This window comes from Equus quagga, chromosome 13, assembly GCF_021613505.1.
Source record: "Equus quagga isolate Etosha38 chromosome 13, UCLA_HA_Equagga_1.0, whole genome shotgun sequence".
Lineage (NCBI taxonomy): Eukaryota > Metazoa > Chordata > Mammalia > Perissodactyla > Equidae > Equus > Equus quagga.
The window spans coordinates 18,014,091-18,033,113 of record NC_060279.1 but is presented as its reverse complement, the minus strand read 5'-3'; the positions used below and the strand labels follow the sequence as shown (position 1 = coordinate 18,033,113).

Genomic DNA, 19,023 nt, shown 5'->3' with positions numbered 1-19,023 from the left:
TTTTTTCAATGGTATGGTGGGAAGAATATATTTTTAAGTGGAACTTACGTTTGAAGTCAGAGAAAATAAAATCTCAAAGCCCCAACACAAACAGCTAAGCCACAATTCAAAAACTTTCCCTTAGGTTAAAAGGAAGCCAATGAGCCCTAGAATTAACTCTGAGCCAGGGCAAGAAGCACAGAAAACAGCATTCCTTGTGAATTGCTGACTGCCCCAAGTAAGGGATAAAGCAAACACATGGAACTAGCCATACATGTCTTCAAACAACCATCTATTGGTCAATCATGAAGGCTCACATTAGCAGAATGAAAAAATTATAAAAAGTTTTTTTTAAAAATCACAGAAAGCAAACAAACAGTTCCATATGAGAAAAGCCACATAATTGGAAGTCTTAAGGAAAATCAAAGCTTGACTTCAAATAAGCTTTTCTCTGGTGGGAAATAAACACTACAGCATCTGCCTTCAATCCATTCTTGACCAGTTAGGATTAGCACATCCTATAATAACTTCTCAGTGTTAATTTCACAAAAGGTAAGCAATGTACTATTAAGAAACCAAGAGAAGTCATTACAAAAAAATCACATCAGAGACCCACAAACAAGTCTACCACAATTAACTAACATGAAAATAGTAGATCAAGGTTATCTTCAGAAAAGGTAAGTTCGTGCTTAACTTAACTGCTTACCTCCCAGTTATAGACGTTAAAACTCCCAATAACCAATTTAAGAACCCAGTGTTTCACAGAATCATTTTGGTTAAAATCAAACAAAGATTAACATCAGGCCACAAGATCTAAGTGTGAGTAGGAAATGGAGTGAGGAAGCGGTCATGTTGAAGTTTGTATATACATGGACAAATCCAAATTTCTGCAAAGGAAGCAAAAATAAATGAGTTTCATTTCTCTGAACTTCTGCAAAACATGTTAGAGTTTCATTTTTACACTGTCTTAAGTGGTTGTCTACTTGTTTTATGAATGGAAGCTTTATCTTTTGCAGTAAAATATTAAGTTCTCAGGGGTGGATCCAGGTTTTGTGGTGCTAGCATACATAATTTGAGGGGTCCTCTCTAAGAAAAAACCCCACAAAATTATGAACATGAATTATGTAGAGGGTATTGCAAGTGAGGGGCCCTGGAGGTTAAGTACCAGCAGCTTCTCAGTAAATTCACCACAAACGCGAGAACCAACCAAGTCTTATGTTTGTTTCATCAATCTGGTGTCTTGCAGAGCACTGGGTATTTTACAGGCATTCAGTACTTGCTGATTCCATTCATTTCAGAAGCAAGCAAAGGATATGACTATGAGATTGAATTCAAGGCCAAGCTTCGGCCCATCCAAATGGGTCAAGACAAATCTTAACTCTTCATTTAGTTAGAACTTAAATGACAGGTAGCATTAAATGTAATTTGAATTCATGTTGATTCTGTTATTTAATAATTGTCACCTAGTTAATATTTTAAAAATCCAACAAAGACTTTAAAAAATCATTAAATAAAAGCTGGATGTATACGAGTCGTAGACTAAACACTGTAGTTCCTGTGTGTATGCCCACTGTTTATGATGAACAGCTGCAATTCATGTGCACTCCTTTCCTGATATGGACATCTGTGGCCTATTATCAATGGAGTTACCCCATAAGTAGAAGAGGTTACCAATTCCAAAAAAACTTGTAGGAGTTTTTGATGTGTTGACCTGTTTTCTCATACTGCCTGCCAACAGTCAGCATACTGCATCCTTCTTATAAATGTGAAATAGCTAAAAGAAATTCATCTAATTCTTCAGGTCCTATTTATAGGTGTGAGATATTATACAAGCAAACAAATCATGAAAGTAATGACTCACTAAGCCCACAGGTTTATACTTCAAGCTTAATACTTTAAGTAATGCTATGCAGAAAACTGCAGAACGCTCAACCTATGTTCAAGTCCAGAGTTATAACCAGATCAATGTATGATAAAGGACAGACATTTTGTGAATGTTCCTGAATATGAACATATTAATAACCATTGATCCTAAAGATTTCACTCTATATTCATATATGAGGAAAATATCTTGAGAAAAACCCACTGTCACCAATAACCTTATTCACACTGAAATAGAACTTAAAGACCTTTCTTAAGACTGATACACATGATTGCATAAAAATGTTTTAAATGTTTTCATAAAAAATAATATTAATAAACAACTTTAAAAGCCAAGGGAAAAATTAGGAAAAATATTTCCAAAGCAAAAAACTAATTTTGTTAATATACAAAGAGTTATAATTAGATGATCATTAAATAGATGACAATAGTCCGAAATAAAAATAAGTAAAGGATATGAAAAGACAGTTCACAGAAAACACAAATACCCAATAAGTATTTTAAAAGATGCTAAACCTCACTCATAAATGTAAGAAACATAAATTTAAAGACAATGAGCTATTTTTCAATGGACAGGTCATGGTAGAGATGGTTTAAATGGTAGAGATGAAAATATGCCCAGTTGGTAAGGCCCTGGGCAAAGAGAGGGAACAGGCACTGTCATTCCCTGTAGACCGGAGTGTGGTTGGTACAACTTTCTGGAGGGCATTCTAGCAATATCTTTCACATTTCAAAACATAATGGGGGAACAAAACCTATGGAGGAAACATAATTATCAATGTGTGAATTATAAGGGACTCTGCCCAACTTTATGTAACATGTGACGTAACAACTTAGATCGAGGATGATATCCACGTGCATTTCCATAAAGCAGATGATGCACGGTGATTGTTAATAGTTACTATCATCCTCGTCATCATTATTATAGCCACTGTTCATTAGCTGCTTCCTATGGGTCTAATACTGAGCTCCATACTCCACACATATTAGCACATTTAATTCTCACAATCCAGTAAGATTCCTGGTTAATTGATTATTTACTACAATTATACACAATTATAAAAATATGGAGAAAATTTTAGGGTAGCAAATAGTAACTGAAATCTATAAACGAGTGAGTCTAGATTTATGGTATGTACTCCTCTTTTATAGATTTTTCATGAGACATTTTTACCAGAAATAGAGCATAAAGTGGCTCCTGAAGAACCTTCGTCCCAGTTAATCCTTCCTCATGCATCTCCCTCAGCATGCCAAGCACAGCAGATTCAGAACCTTCTCTCGGCACACAGCCTCACCTGGCTATCACCTCCCGCATGCCTTCAGACTCTTACCTGTCCAGCAGCAGTTCCAGCACTTCTTTAGTGGAGGCAAAGCCTCTGTACGTTGACAGGAAGATGCTGATATAGGTAAAGTCATTGTCTCCAAAAGCCGTCAGCAGGTTCTCCACAAGCTTCTCCAAGGTACCAGCTTTTATGGTCCTGATCTTACAGGTCTCGTACTGACTGACTGTGTGTCCTGGAGGCAGCTGGTCCCCTTCAACCTGTACAATAAATTCATGATTAAGATCAGGAGAAATGACTCCTTAAAGTAAAACTGAAAACACTGAAGTAGTGGAAGCATGGCCTGTCATGTTTTCCCTCGCTCTTATTTAATTTCCCTACAAGTCACGGAAGGCAATCCTCTCACCTGTGAGTGTAGCAGAATTGGGGAGAGAGGGGGCGCCTGGGTCTGGGTGTACGTGTGTGTTCCCTTCCTCTCTAGAAGTAGAGGTATTACTTCTTCGTGCTTACATTTGCTTCTGCTTACTCCCCATCAAGAACCATGTTGCCAGCATATTTTATCAAGGATGTTTTCTATGACCCCCGGATTGAGTTTAGCAAATGTTATCAATCATTTCCTCTGTATTGCTTCATGTTATGTTTTCAGACTCATTCTTAAAGACAGCTCCTACAGTGCGGTGCTGGAGCGGACTCATACTGGCTTTAGAGAGCTGATGGTTAAGTTGTTAGGATTTGTGTGAGCCAGCTGACATTTGTTAATAGCTTAAAAAATCAGCCAGGGTAGGAGCATGTTCTCCATGGAAATCTACGGAGATCTGACCATGATCTGCTGTTCTTCCAGTCCATGGAAGGCAATATACTTTCTGACAATATCATCAGCAATCAGCAGAGTTGACTGAGAGTTACCTGTAATAAGCAGCACTGGGCTAATCTCTGGGGAGTAATGTTAAGGGTGGGTAGGTACATGACCTGTCTTCTAGAGACTTGCAGACTTGGAGACAAGAGAAGATATTTGCTCATGAGAAGTAGCAATCACGTGAGAATGAAACTGTGAATGATATTGGTAGGTATAATTGCACCTTGGAGACACAAACCATAATACACAAGAATTGATTAGGATGAAATCTGTAAAGCTCAAAAATTGAGTATGAGGGAAGAGAACTGAACTGGAGAAAAATATGGGTGAGCCTTACATTCTGCAATAAATCTCTGTCTAACAAATTATATAGAGACGCAATTTTCAAAGTTTAACTTGTCCTTCATAGGCACCAGGGAAGATGACCTACCAAGAGGATCTTTTTCCAAAGCAAATAATCATTCTAAGGGATGCAAACAATCACCAGGCAATCTCTCTGAATTGTAAGTTTGAATTGTTTTATATCAGATTCTCCTAAACTGAAATAATCAGACATGAAAATTAAAGAAGAAGGGCAAAAAAAAGAGACAACTGAATCTCCACATGATGACATTTTGCTTACCAAGTTGCACGTTTGCTTTCTCTTCACCTGGCCTGTCAGAAGTTAAACCGCTGGAAGGAAATTAGCCGGTGACATTGCTTTCAGTAAGAACAAAGAGGCTGTAATCGCTTTCAGAAGGGGTTGGAATAGCTTAATGTCAGCAGGCCTCACTGCTAACAGGAATTAATATTAAGACTCCAGCTTATGTGGTACACGACTTTATGTCTTTATTTAATTTTTGAAAGATACTTTTAGTTTACTAAACAGAGGGATCTAGTTCAGGCAAAATACCAAAAGTCTCTTTAGGCCTCTTAGGACTGTTGACTCAGATCATGGCATAACAATTGTTCTTTATCACCCTATATGTAGTCTCAGAATAGGCCTGACAGTATCCATCTGTCTCCCAGGAACTTCAATTAACTTTAACCAGGAATAATAAATGAAAAAGATATATGGTTTCAAAGTCTACGTTTTTAATTACTTGGTACAGCGTTGCCCTGAGTGTGTGCTGTATAACACTGGTGGCAAAACAAAAGGTTCTGGGGTCAAGTTTGGGAACTACAGGGTTAAACAAAGTCAAATACATTTCTTTACTGCAGAATTTTTTAAAGTCTTTAATATGCCAACATGTTATGAAACTCCAAGAGAAGGATATGTATATGACATTTCCAAATAGATTTCCCTTTATTCTTAGAGCACCTTGCAAAACATTAGAATGAATGCACTTTGGGAAGTGTTAGCTTAGTAAGTCAAGTCACTGTGATGCATTTAAAACTTGATTCACATTTGTCACTTTTCACTTAGAAAAAAAGAAAAATCAAGACATTGTAAAATTTAATGTTGATTTTTATCTTCAAACTTCTATATTCCTTTAATCTCTTTCTTAATACCAAAATTTAGGATGTTTTGTGTATTTTACTTTGTCACTTCAAAGGACCTGGTCAAAATAATTCCCAGCCTGATTATATTAAAAAGAAGTAGCTAAAAAACGTACTTCAATGTCAAATGTTAACAACACAACAACAGGGATGGCTTCTCAGTCTCTAGGGATATTCAAACTCTAATTCTAAATCTAGCTTCCTTACCTTGTGATGACGTCAGGGCTCCCTTACAAACAATTTTGTAATTTGATGATTTTTATTTTACTCACAATGCAAATTTCACCTTAAAACTAAATCTTTTCTCATTGAAAGTAATAACTATTTAAAAGAACTAATTTTTCCCTGAGCGTGGATGTGGCCAAAAATTCAAACACAACAGAAAAAAGCTTGTCAAAGGACCTGATGAAGTGGGTCCCTTTTCCTGCCAGAAAGCAGATTTGGCAGGAAGCCAAGATTCTCCCTTGGGAACGGGCTCATGTTTCTCATTAACCCAGTTGCTTCCTTTCATTCCTCCTTCTACTCTGGAAAAAAATCTCAATATGCATGCCTGATCCCAATACGTCCCTTTAAGCACTTTTGTTCCTCAGTGTTTGCATCTGTACATTAGGAAGAACCATGTCTGAGCTATCAGAACAGCTAATAAAATATTTCGAACATTTAGATTCTAAGTGCAATGAGTGAGCATCAATGACAATATCATAAAATGAAGTAGAAGAATTGCTCTGGTGCCTAAAATCATTCTCACAAAAATTAACAACGCATATTAAAGTGTCAGAGCACTTGCTTAATGTCATCTTCTGCACGTTTGCTAAGCGCCCTAAAATCTACTTGCTGTAGCAGGGGGAAGACCAGGTTCCTGAAGATGAGTTCTAATTTACCATCATTCAAATAGACTACATTTTATCTGCTTATTACTGGAATTATTTTGAAATAAAATTACACAAAAGTGAAACACAAAAAAATATTCTATGCCTTATGGTCAGACCGTTCTCCGGTTTATTCTATTTTCATTTTTGCAGCAAAACATTCAATAGCTACATAGCCTTTTAAGAGACTTTAGGATCTGTTTTTGTTTATAATATCTCAATACATTAGAATCCTAGTTTAAAAGAAAAGTTGGGGGGGGGTGGTGCTTGGCAGACAAGTGTTTAATAACCCAGACTTAGAGAGCAAGACATGGAGGGCTGCGCCTGCCCTCTGGGTTAGCACGCTAACAGGAAACAGCTCAATCTGGATTTAATCAGAGACCATCGCTTTACTGACAAGATCATGATACTGAGGCCACAAAAATGTTTCATGATTTTTTTCTGGCCAATCTTTTTGCCATTAGAACTCAGCTTTTCCTAAGAGAACATGTCTGACTCCTATGGGGTAAATATCTAAAACTCTGCCCAACTGTCCTAGCCGTAGAACTTCCATAATCCTCCATTTTGGCATGAGGGGGACAGGAGAAAGAGAATGTGAGAGATGAAATGTGCCATATTTCAATTCTGTTTCCAGTCATGAAGAAATATACTCTTTCACCTTCTAAAACTGTTAACAACTTGGGTGATTCTAATTTGAAAAAAAGAATTTTTTCTTCAATCAAAATAATACTTTAGTCATCTGATACTTTAATAAGGAATGTGCTAAGTAAACAGCCTCATTAGAGTGGAGACAGTATTAGAGTGGAGACACTCAGTAGAGTGGAGACCTTCTCCAAGCTACACTGAGTGTTCAGTACAGCAGTTCTCAGGCATCCTGGCCTGAGCAGAAAAGTAAATAGTGAGTACTATCCCAGCCATAACTCCCTAAGAAAATCTAAACCATATCCAAGGTTTTGTAGGCTTTAAGAAGGTACACACTGCTATCTCTACATTCACGCCAGAACGCCGAGGGTACATTTTACACTTCCTTTTAAAATGCCCTACACCCACCACCCAGCAACAAGAAACCATCGCAGTATAGGAAATGCCATGAGATGACTCACAGATAAGCTCTGACTGTCTGTTCATATTGCCCAAATATGTATAGATTAAATGTCCTTGCCACACGTATGTAATGGCACACAGCAGAGCCTCATGGCAGAGCCAGTGCATCTGAGTATAGTGAGCTATTTACACATGGGACATTCAGAGATGGAAGGCACAGTCTCTACAAACTCCTAGGGCATGTGGTGCAAGCTCAGTGTGAGCTTCTGCATTGTGTGAACTTCTACTTTGGGTGAGAACTCACTTTTTTGCTAGGTTAGGGTGGCCAAGATGCCCAGTTAAATTCAAATTTCAGATAAATAACAAATAATTGAGTAATTTGAGGGCATAAGTATGTATTTAGGACTTACGCATACTGGAAAATTACTTGTTTACCTGAATATCAAATTTAACTTGGCATTCTGTATTTCTATTTGCTACGTCTGATAACCCTATGTTAAGTGCAAACAAAGGGTAGAGAAGAGATCTCTCTTTCATTTATTCATTTACTTATTCAGCCACACATTCACCAAACAGTACTATGTGCCAGGCACTGTGCAAGGTAATAGAGATATAAACGTAAATAGCACGCAGTTCTGACACTCAGGCTGTTCAGTCTGGTGGAGGAAACAGACACAAAGAAATCACTATGACGCCATGTGAGTAGAATGGTGGGGAGAGAGGCAGATATCATGGAAGAACCAGGAGGGACCTGGCATAGAGCAGCATCAGAAAAAGATTCCTGAGTAGGTGATGCTTTGCACTGGGATTTAAATTATGAGTAGCAGTTAACAACGTTGGGGTGGACATAGCAAGCAAAGAGACCAGGACAAACAAAGGCATTAAGAAGAAAAGAGGTGTAAGGGGGGAAATGTGGATGCAGGAGCAACATGACACAGGGAATGAACTGCTTGGCTAGAAGTCAGCAGGAGGCTACCTCATTATGGAAGACTCAGGTTGAATCCCAAGGAGCTTAGACTCCACTCCCTTTGGGTTTAAGCACAGTCAGAGAAATCACAGTGTGGAGGATAGATTTGATGGAAGTTTTAAAGTTGAGAAAATCAGTAGGAAAATTGTTCATACTCCAGACAAGCAACTGTAAGAGCCTTAACTCATGCAATGATAATAGGGATAGAGAAAGTGGTGGGTGGAGGGACAAATTTAGGGAATATTCAGGAATTGTCAAGACTTGGTGATTAATTGGATGCAGAGGATGAAGATGAAGGAAAAGAGAATCAGGAATCTTTACCTGATTTCTAGTGTAGATGACTAGATAATGGTGCCACTCATATGAAAGAAAACTGAGGAGTGGAAGCCAGATTTCCTGGGGCAGAGGTACTGAGTTCCACTCTAGAAATGAAGTATCTTTGGGATTTTCCAATGGTACAGTCCAACAGGCAGTTAGAATCTAAACGTTGGGAAGAGGGGTCTAAGATGGAAACACATAGAAGTTACATAATTAAAATGGTTTCACTCTTCCAGGCAGTGTGTGTAGAACAGGAAGAGTAGAGGGCCAAGGACAGCATCTGGAAGAGTACTAAAATTAAGAGGGTTCTAAGAACAAAGACGTCACGTGGCAAATTTACACATCGCGTAATCTGTGGTAGAATTTCTGGGCATAGAACCCAGAAGAAATCTTCACTGCCAGATTCATATATATGCTAACATATGTACCTTCCATCTAATTATGCAAACATATCAAGGTCTAGCCAGGAATGTGCTGGAGCCAGCTTCCATAGCTTGCAAAAGCCAACTGTGCACACTCCTTCTCAATTCTATGTTCAATGACACTGTGTTGCTATCGTGACTTTGGCCATGGTAGAATATTTATAACACGGAAATTGGCAAATTGGCTACAAGTCAGGGCTTTTATTGGGGAGAGCTGATTTATCAGCACACCACTGCCCAGGAGTCCCTCTCAGATTATGTCAATGGTAATTTCAAGAAACGTTCATACCGTTTGAACATTTTTCTCTTTGTGTCCACTACAATTAAGGCATTTGCATTGTCATGATCTTCGACCTCACAGAAGACAGACAACGATGCCTCTGAACTAAGAAAAAAGTAGATATGTGGAGGAAGAAGAGAGGAGCATGTGCATGACAAACGAATGTGCTCTAAAAAAATTACAAGATCCCCAAGAGTTGACTTTGCTTGAAGCCACATGTTAGGATGTGGTCATGTTTCTATGATGAGTACCCTTCATCCTCAGGAAAATTCTAAGGGAGCTGTAATAACAAACAATGGCTAGTGTTTTATCACACAGAAATTCCAGCCCCCTCGGCCATCCTGTCTCAGCAGGGTTTCCTAGATCACCCCCATAGAGTCCAGGAACTCTCCTGGGGGAAACAGGAAGTTATGTTTTCCATCTCCTAAAAAACAGCAATCCTCCTGGCTGTGAATCTGCTTGGCCCAATGTTAATCCATAACAGACTTGATCTCCCCTGACACAAATCCTTATTTCTGACATTCTGGTCCGCTAAGGAGTCCAAAGACTTTAAGGAGGAAGATTCAAAAATTAAAGTGGATTTCAGGGAGTTTGCTGACTACATTTTTCAAATAAAATAATTTCACTTTTATACGCTACTTTTCTGCTTGAAACTCAGAATGTTAATGACTAAGACGTTATGAATTAACCTGGGTTCCATTTCCATTTCTGAGCCCAATTTACTATGGGACCTAGGGCAATAACAAAGTTTCAATGTCTTGGTCATCCACTTCATAAAATGAAGAAATCACATGCTATTTTGAGAAGTGAGAGGATTTAGAGTTGCAGGGGAGGAGGGAGGTTTGAACTACAATAGGCACCGTTGCATTTGCCAAGTAACATCACAACTCATCGCATACAGTTTCGTATCTAGAGTGAACTTAGAAAATTCACAACTCTCTCCTTTCTCTCTCATTCAGAGCTTCAAATGCCCAAGGTCTTCATATCCTGAGGTCATAGGTTAACAGGTGCCCTGGCTTTCTAGAATTCATTCTGTTTTTGTGAAACACAGCCAACCTCTGTCTGAAAAAGTCAGCAGGGGGTAGGGAGCTTCTGTGTGACCTAATATTCTCCGTGAATGAAGCCTGCTATGAATGGACAGCCTTCCTCACAGCCCAGAAGCTTTCCCAGCCCACCATAAATCCCAGAGACAGTTCCATCTTTATCTCCTTGTGAGATTTAAAGATTTTTCCTTCACCAATCCTTGGGGGGCAAGGGGGTGGGGGAAAGGCAGGGCGTGGCGACTGCCTGATGTTTCCAAACTTAGTCATTAGTTTGATTCTTATCCTGCATACCATATTAAGGAATCTCTTATCCTCTCCACCTTCCTATGGGATTAGTTCAGTTTTAAGCAAAGTAAACATTTAGTTCCCACTATTATTATCACCTATTGTAACGATTAAGCATAAAAATCAAAGCCTCATTATCAAAATGCCAGTAAAATCATTACTTCCCTGGATTTCAGAATTCAAGTAATAACTCTGTTCGGCTTGCTCTTTTCCCCTCCAAAACCAAATCTTTAAAGTCTACATGGACTTATAAATTCAAATGCAAAATTTAACTTTACGGTTCCCAGAAAGCTCTGGGACACAGCCTCCAGCAAGTACGGTATCCCTCAGTGCTAGGTTTGGCACAGGTAATATTCCTAGATCATGGGCCTGTAGACCTGCCCACCTTTGGAGCAAGCAGGCATCTTTCAAGCATACCATCAGGTGACCAAATCTGGGGCAAGGTAGGAGGAAGAATTTAGTTATCTTGAGTACATCTCTCTGAAAGATACACGGAAGTAAACTGGCTTCTTTTTAGTAATAGGCTTTCCTCTTCATAAGCTGTAAACTAATTCTAAGAAAACCATCCTTATGCCCTAAGTGAAAAGGAACACAAGAGAGGGTTAAGAGATGATTACTGAGCACTTACAGGTCAGATGCTGAATCCTTACAACAATCCTCTGGGATAGAAATTATTCTCACTTTATTTGAGGAAAATGAGGTTTGGAGAAGCAAGGGGTCTCACCCAAAGTTACCCAGCCAATTAGCACAATTGACAGAGTCAAGATATAAAGCAGCCCTGTCTTTCTATTACAGTGTGTTGTGTTAAGACATTAAGCGACACAGCATTGGGTTTTCAATCTCCTTATTTGTACATCCAAGACTATCAGAACTCAACAGCCCAGAATCGCCATACTTCATAGGATTGTTCTAAGAAAGAGATAAAATTAGACAATAGATCTGAAGGCATGTTGAACAGTTACAAGAACTTTTCAGGATTTTACAGATAAAAGAAAATATTGTACATAATACTAAAATCCTCTCTTTTCCCTTTCTTTCCCTTACCCCAGTTACTTTCACCAAAAGTTAGGTCTTAACACATCAAATGCTCTCTGGTATTATGCCTCTTACCTCCTGACACTGATGGGAATCTTTAACACCTAAGAAGGAAAAAATACTACTTCAGTGCCAAACATCCTCTTTGGTGGAAAACAAAACCCCTCCCCCTCATTATTACAGTTTCTTAACTGAGTAAATTGAACCCACAGGGAGCACTCATGTCCCTCTCCGATATGTAGATTATTAACTAATTTTCCCACTTGCTAGGTTTATAAGTCTCTCTAGTCAAGAGACACTTTCCTTCTGTTTTTAGAAAGAAAGAGAAATGAAAGCAGCATGACGACATGATTGATTATGGGATACAGCCAGACAAAGTGGCAGGTTTGTAAATGCTAACACTTAACAAAAAACAAATAAAGGAAAAGATAGAGTATAGAAAGGACTGATAGCTGGCAAAAACATAGATCCAACTTCTCCAAATGAACCGAAACTGAAAAAGCAACCATCTTGTTCACTAGATTTTAATGTGACAAAAATACATGTAAAAAGATAGGTGTGTCAGTTGTAGAGAAAATATTTATCCTCCTAGTAATATGCTTCTCATCCCCATGGCTCATGACCCACTCGTGGTGTCAGATGTCAAAAGAGCTTCCACTGTGCAAAGAACCCACACGCGGTGCTAAGGGACTCTATAAAGGACATGAAGGGCTGTCATCTTTAAAAACCTAACAGCAGAAATTATAATATGAATATGAATTTTTTCATTTAATGGCATGGAAGGAAAGGGACATATAGAGCTTAATACCTAGTACATATTTAATAAATTAAATAAATGCCAGGTAAAAAGCAGGGCCTTACAGAGAGCATTTCAGAACAGATGGGGATAAAGACCTCTTGCAACTCTGAGAATCAATAAGGAAGGCAGGCAGGAGAAAAAATGGCATAGACTAGATTCTGCTTCTAGTTCGAGCTCAATTAATCAGCGAGTACGTGTTAGTGCCTTATGTTTATCTCAGCAGTGGGTTAGAATAACTCTTTTTAATTTAGTCGTTTTTGTGAGTTCCTAAACACACTTGAGTGGATTCATTCATTCAACAAATATTTGTTGAGTCTCCACTACGTGGCTGCTGCAAGCCAGAGGTAACAACAAAGAACCAGAGAGACAAGATGCCAACTCACACAGATGAATCCATCTCCTCTACAACTAAAGGAGAAGAAAGCAGATTCACGAGCCATCACCAACCGGACCTGGGCTTGCTCTTACGGAGCCCATGCCCTAGAGTCAGAGTCTTCAAGTTACCTGATCCTCAGAGTTTTATGCGGCTCCGTTAGAAATACCATAGAGAGAGATGGCTGATATCATCATCACACGCAAATAGATAGAAGCTATGAAAATAGAGCAGAGCAACTCTTTCTAATCAATACTATATAACTATAAATAGTAATTGCAGATGGGACCATTGACCAAATTGAAGCAAATAAATACATATATATATATATATATATATATATATATATATATATATATATACACACATACAGTCCTTGGCCATAGCTTCTTTGTGACACCTCCAGCAGTGCTTTGGTAACAGCCCAGTGGATTGTATGGTTCATCCGTATAGGTCAAATCAGTTTTACTTTTTGTGTGTGCGTGTGTGAGGAAGATTGGCCCTGAGCTAACATCTGTTGCCAATCTTCCTCTTTTTGCTTGAGGAAGATTGCCACTGAGCTAACATCTGCTCCAGTCTTCCTCTATTTTATGTGGGATGCTGCTACAGTGTGGCTTGACGAGTGGTGCTAGGTCCATGCCCGGAATCTGAATCTGCAAACCCCGGACCAGTGAAGTGAAGCACATGAACTTAATCAATACACCATGGGCCAGCCCCAAATCAGTTTTACTTTTAACCAAAGGTACTACTCAACCTCACAAAGATAACAAATCAGACAATGTTCAGAAAAAGTTCTAAACTTTTAGTTACAGCTGTTTGATTTACTGAATATAAAATATTTTAAGATTGGTTTTCATGAAAATGTCACTAAAACCAATGTATATTTGGGGATTTATTTGTCTGTTTCCTTGAATACACTAAACAGTTGTCAAGAGAATCACCTGGGGTGCTGGTTAAAAATCACTGATTCCTGAGCCCACGTTCCAGAGACTCTGATCAGTAGACCCAGAATAAAGCCAAGGGATCTGCATTTTAGCCAGCATCCCAGGTGATTCTAAAAGCAGAAGATCCACCCATTACCCCTGGAGAAATACTGTGCCTGACAACATGAAAACAAAGATGAGTAAGGTTAATTTACAGGATAAAGGAGAAGTTGATTAACCAACACAAGGTTAGACAAAGCCATGTGACCTCTCTTAGTCTTGGTTTCCTCATCTGTAAACTTGGAACAATATTACATTTACCTTCCTTAATTCGCCTTGATGCTGTGAGGACGATTCCAAAAAAATGTGGGATATGCTTTGAACTGCTTGAGATAAAGTACTAGATAATAAACTAAGGTATTATTAACATTCATGTCAATAACCTGAGATGCTTTCAAGCAAACCATGTGATCTTTCTTATGTGTTTATCCTGTGGAATTCAACGAGTTTTCCTACAAGAAGGGACGAACACTAGCCTATGGAGTTTACTTCTGCCCTCATTATTCGTTACCCACCTGACTGTCAATCCCATGGAAATGCTTCAGCACTTACCACTGTGGTTCTCTCTACAGAACCGGCACTAACGAGTCCCTCTTGGAACTCTGCCCCTTTTGCTTCTGAACATCACTTTATCAACAACAAGTAATAATTCTAAGCACTTTGTGTGTGTCCCATGATAACCCTATACAGCAGATAAATTTAATATCCCCATTTTACAGAAAACTGAGGGTTCAGAGAGGCTAAGTGACTTGTCCCAGTGCACACAGCTAAAAAAGTGACTGAAACCATGACTCAAATCCACACGGTCTGGACCCAGAGTCACACTTAGCCAGAACTCGATCTCATCTCCCACAAGGCTCTCGTGCGATACTACAGGTTGATCACCCGTTCCTCGTCCTTCACTTACCATCAATATGGAACCATTTCTAACCTCAAACCTCTTTTCTTTAGTCTCTACTCTCTTTCTGGCCATCCCATACATATTTCCCTACAGTTTCACTTAACACAAATATTATATTAACTCCCAAATCTTTATCTCCAGTTCTGACTTTTCTTCTAAATTCTAGACCTGAATTTCCAATTACTACACATCCACCTGGATAATCCAGAAGGAATTCTAATTCAACATGTACAAAAAGAAACTCATTGTATTTCTCTAAAATTTCACCCCTTCTCTAGCCTCTGACTTAGTTAATGGTCCAAGTCATAAACGTGCAAATCATCCTTATTCCCAGCTTCTCTCCCCCTCACCTCCAAAATCCAACCTGACCCATTCCCTAAAGAGCTTTCCATCCTATTCTTCTTCCCTGTCCTCACTGTCCTGCCTTAATTTAGATCCCATTTCTTTTTTTTCTTTTTTAATTTTTTTACCCTATTCCTGATGGTATGTGTGATTTTTTTTTTTAAAGATTGGCACCTGAGCTAAAATCTGTTGCCAATCTTCTTTTTTTTCCCCCTTCTTCTTCTTCTTCCCAAAGCCCCCCAGTACACAATTGCATATTCTAGCTGTAGGTCCTTCTGGTTGTGCTATGTGGGACATCACGTCAGCACAGCCTCATGAGCGGTGCCACGTCTGCACCCAGGATCTAAACCCACGAAACCCTGGGCTGCCCAAGTGGAGCGCCCAAACTTAACCATTCAGCCACGGGGCCTGCCCCTAGATCTCACTTCTTAACAAGGTATGTGTAACAAGCATTTAATTAGTCTCATTTTCCTCTAGTTTTGGCAAAATGTTCTTTCTAAAGCATAAGTCCTACTTTTAGAATAAAGCCCAAGTATCTACTAAAACTAAACATGCCTATCCTATGACTCAGCAATTCCACTCCTAGGCACATTCTCCAAAAAAATGAGTGTATCTGCCCCCCAAAGACACCGACAGAAACACCTGCAGCATTTCTATCAGTATGAGCCACACATTCTCCATAGTAGGTTGTCAGCATTTGTTTACTCACAAATCCTCCACCAGACTGTGAAATCTTTAAAGGCAAAGGCCACTCATATTTATATCTCCAGAAATTGGCCTATAGCCATAGCAATAAGTGCTTCATGAATATTAATTAAATGGTGTTTTTAAGGTAAAAGAGTTTTTACCTAACAAATCTGACACTACATTCCCTAAGTAACCTTTACTCGATTCTTCCAAATTCAGTCAAACAAAAAAATATGTACATGTAAACAAGGAAAGTCTGTAAGGATACAGTAAACGCATGTAATGCTTGCTCATCACCTCTGCTCATCTGTTAAAGCAGCAGCCCTTTTAAAGTGTTCTTATGGCATCCACAGTGAGCTTTCAAAAACAGATCAGATCACGTCACTCCCCTGCTTAAAACCTCCCTCTGGCTTCTCACATCACTTGGAACAAGATGCAGATTTCTACCCTGACCCGTAAGGCCCCGCCTGCCTATCTCCCTGACCTCACCACCAAAACCAGTCCTTCCCTCTCTCCTCCCCCAGCCACACTGGTCTTCCCTCAGTTCTTAACACACGGCAAGCTCATTCACACTTAATGATCTTTGCGTTTGTTTCTTCTGCCTAAAACACTGCTCAGCCTGATCTTCTCATGGTGGGTCCTTCCCCTCATTCACCTCTTTTGACCAGGCGGTATCTGCTCAGATAAACCCCCTGGACCATCCCTCTGGAGTCACACTATCCATCTTCCCCCACCAGCCCAGATCACATTTTCCAGGTCAATTTCTTTATAGCTCTGGCTTGTTTACTTGTTTGCTATCTGTAAGCTCGGCAACAGCAGAGTGCATCTCCGTCTTCTTGACTACTACCTCCCTGGGGTAGAGAATGCTGTCTATCACACAAGAGTCCTCAGTAAATGTTTGTGGTAATGAGTGAGAAACAAACTACTATTTGAATTAAATTGCAAATTATTTAAAAATCTGAATTTAAAGCTTACTAAACTCCATACATCTATTGAAAAAATACAAAACTGTGTCCTCTGAACAAAAAATCTTAGGTAAACAAGTTAACGGATTCGATCTCTTCACAGCAGTTGAGAACTGAAGTGAATTTATCAAAATGACTGTTCTAAGCCTTTTCTGAATCTCAATTAATTCAATACTTGATTATCATGATTTTTAAAATTACTGAAGTCATGGGGTTTTTTCTCCAGAATTCTTTCCCCATCAAGATGGAGATGCTGAATCAAACTACACATAACAAGGATCCCTCATTCTCCGAGACTGACATTGCCCCCATTGTTCTATCAGATGCAAAAGCCATTGAGCCAACTGCTAGCTTTGAAAACAGAGAGTGGGAATATGCACTTGTTTTGAGTTCTTACAACTCCAAGTAGGAGTATCAGAGGAAATGAATACACAGGCTAATCAAGCAGCTCCAAGATGTAAGTGGAAATACATTGCAAGAAGCTTACTTATGAGGTGTCGGACTACCAAGACGCTTCCAACACTTTCTTGCATGAAAGATACCATACACAGTAAGTGAGGATTTCATTTTAACTTGCCCTCTCTCCCATGCCAGGTTCTAAGTCTTGAACACTAAAAACATTGTTTGAGGTCTCTTAATTTACAATAAGTTTTTATTATTGAAACGAATAAGTGCTCTAACGTTTCATTCTAGAATGCTAAGTGAGGATGGTTCCCACCTTGTAACAAGGCCAAGTGCTACCGCAGCCATCAAATCTTCTTAAGTGGAGATCCAGAGCAGTGCTGCTTTACCACAAATCGCACTTTCATTCATTTACTTATTCATAAGTATTTACTGAGCTTTTACTATGTTCAAGGTACCATTGTAAGACACTACAAATACAGAAGTGAACACAGACATGGTCTCTATCCTCATGAAGCCAGCACTGAAGCAGAGAAGACAAATATTAAACAGATAACAATTAACTATCTAATGACAGCAGAGATCACTGCTTTTCCCACAAAAAGGTGCTAAGAGAACATAAGATAAGGGGATCAAATTCTGTCTTGGTGATCAGGGAAAGTTTCACTGAGGAAACAGAGATCAGAATAATCAGTAGGTGTTCACCAGGTAAAGGGTGAGAGAGAGAACATTTCAGGTGAGGGAACTGCAAGTGTGAATGCCCTGAAGTAGGAAGAAACTTGGCACACTGGAAGGGTAGAAAGAAGATTATGGGCAAAGGACAGTGAACCAGAGGAGAGTGGCAGGAGACGAACTTGGCCAGGAGGAGAATTTTGATCTTTAACCTAGTATCAATGGGAAGCTATTAAAAGATTTTAAGCAGGTAAGTATACCATGATCAAATATAACATGGGTCTATATGAAAGTGAACAGTAGGAAAGTAAGAAAGGATTCAGTCAGAGGACTACTAGAGAAACCAAGAGTTTCTCAAAATGTGGACCATGATCCACCTGCATCAGAATCATCTGTTAAAAGCAGATTCATGGGCCCAACCTCCAACCTACTCAATCCAAACCCTTGTCACTGGGGAGTCTCCATTTAGTCTCAGGTTATTATAATAAACATTAATGATTAAGAAGCACAGTAACAATACTAGAGGAATTCCAGTGATCATTAAATGAAATAAACTATGACTGAAGTAAAATAATCTGTTTTCACTTGGGCATGAGTTCCCTCTTCTAAAATTTCATGTTAGCGCTCTCTTCTCCAACTCCCTTTCTTCCTTACCTGTAGCAAGAGACCAATTTTATTCTTTTTCCACAGTCATCAATTGATATCAGTTTACTCAGAGTAGATGCATACACTTACTTTGACTTGTTCCTGGCTGGAGCACATCAGAGGCAATGAACACATAAGTTAATCAGTATTTCTATACAAGTTCAATTCTGACTAGAAAAATTCAGATTAGGAATAATGTTATCTTTTGTTTGTGTGGCCCTTTCTAATATTCAAAGCTCTTTTATGTACACAATCTCATTTGATCCTCACAATAACCCCAATTTACGGATGAGGACACTGAAGGCTCAAGGGGATATGTAATCTACCCAGTCACATTACTAGTAATTGACAGAGGCCAGTAGAGCCCAGACCTCTTGGACTCCACAGCCACACTGAGGGGGCAGTGCCGGATGGCTCCAGCAGCTCAGACCCCCATCTGCTCATCAAAGGTCCCCCACGTACTGCCCTCTACCCCTCATTCCACACATGGCAGATAGTGACAGCCTACTCCATGTC

The 19,023-nt window shown here is 39.2% G+C and overlaps 1 protein-coding gene across 1 annotated transcript in view; it reads right to left on the bottom strand.

Moving 5' to 3' along the window:
• Positions 1 to 19,023, bottom strand: part of RGL1 (ral guanine nucleotide dissociation stimulator like 1) — a 117,901-nt gene that overhangs the window by 77,676 nt on the left and 21,202 nt on the right. The window contains exon 3 of the mRNA XM_046682269.1: positions 3,192 to 3,400. Coding sequence (XP_046538225.1) covers positions 3,192 to 3,400 — 209 coding nt within the window. The remainder of the gene's footprint in view (positions 1 to 3,191; positions 3,401 to 19,023) is intronic.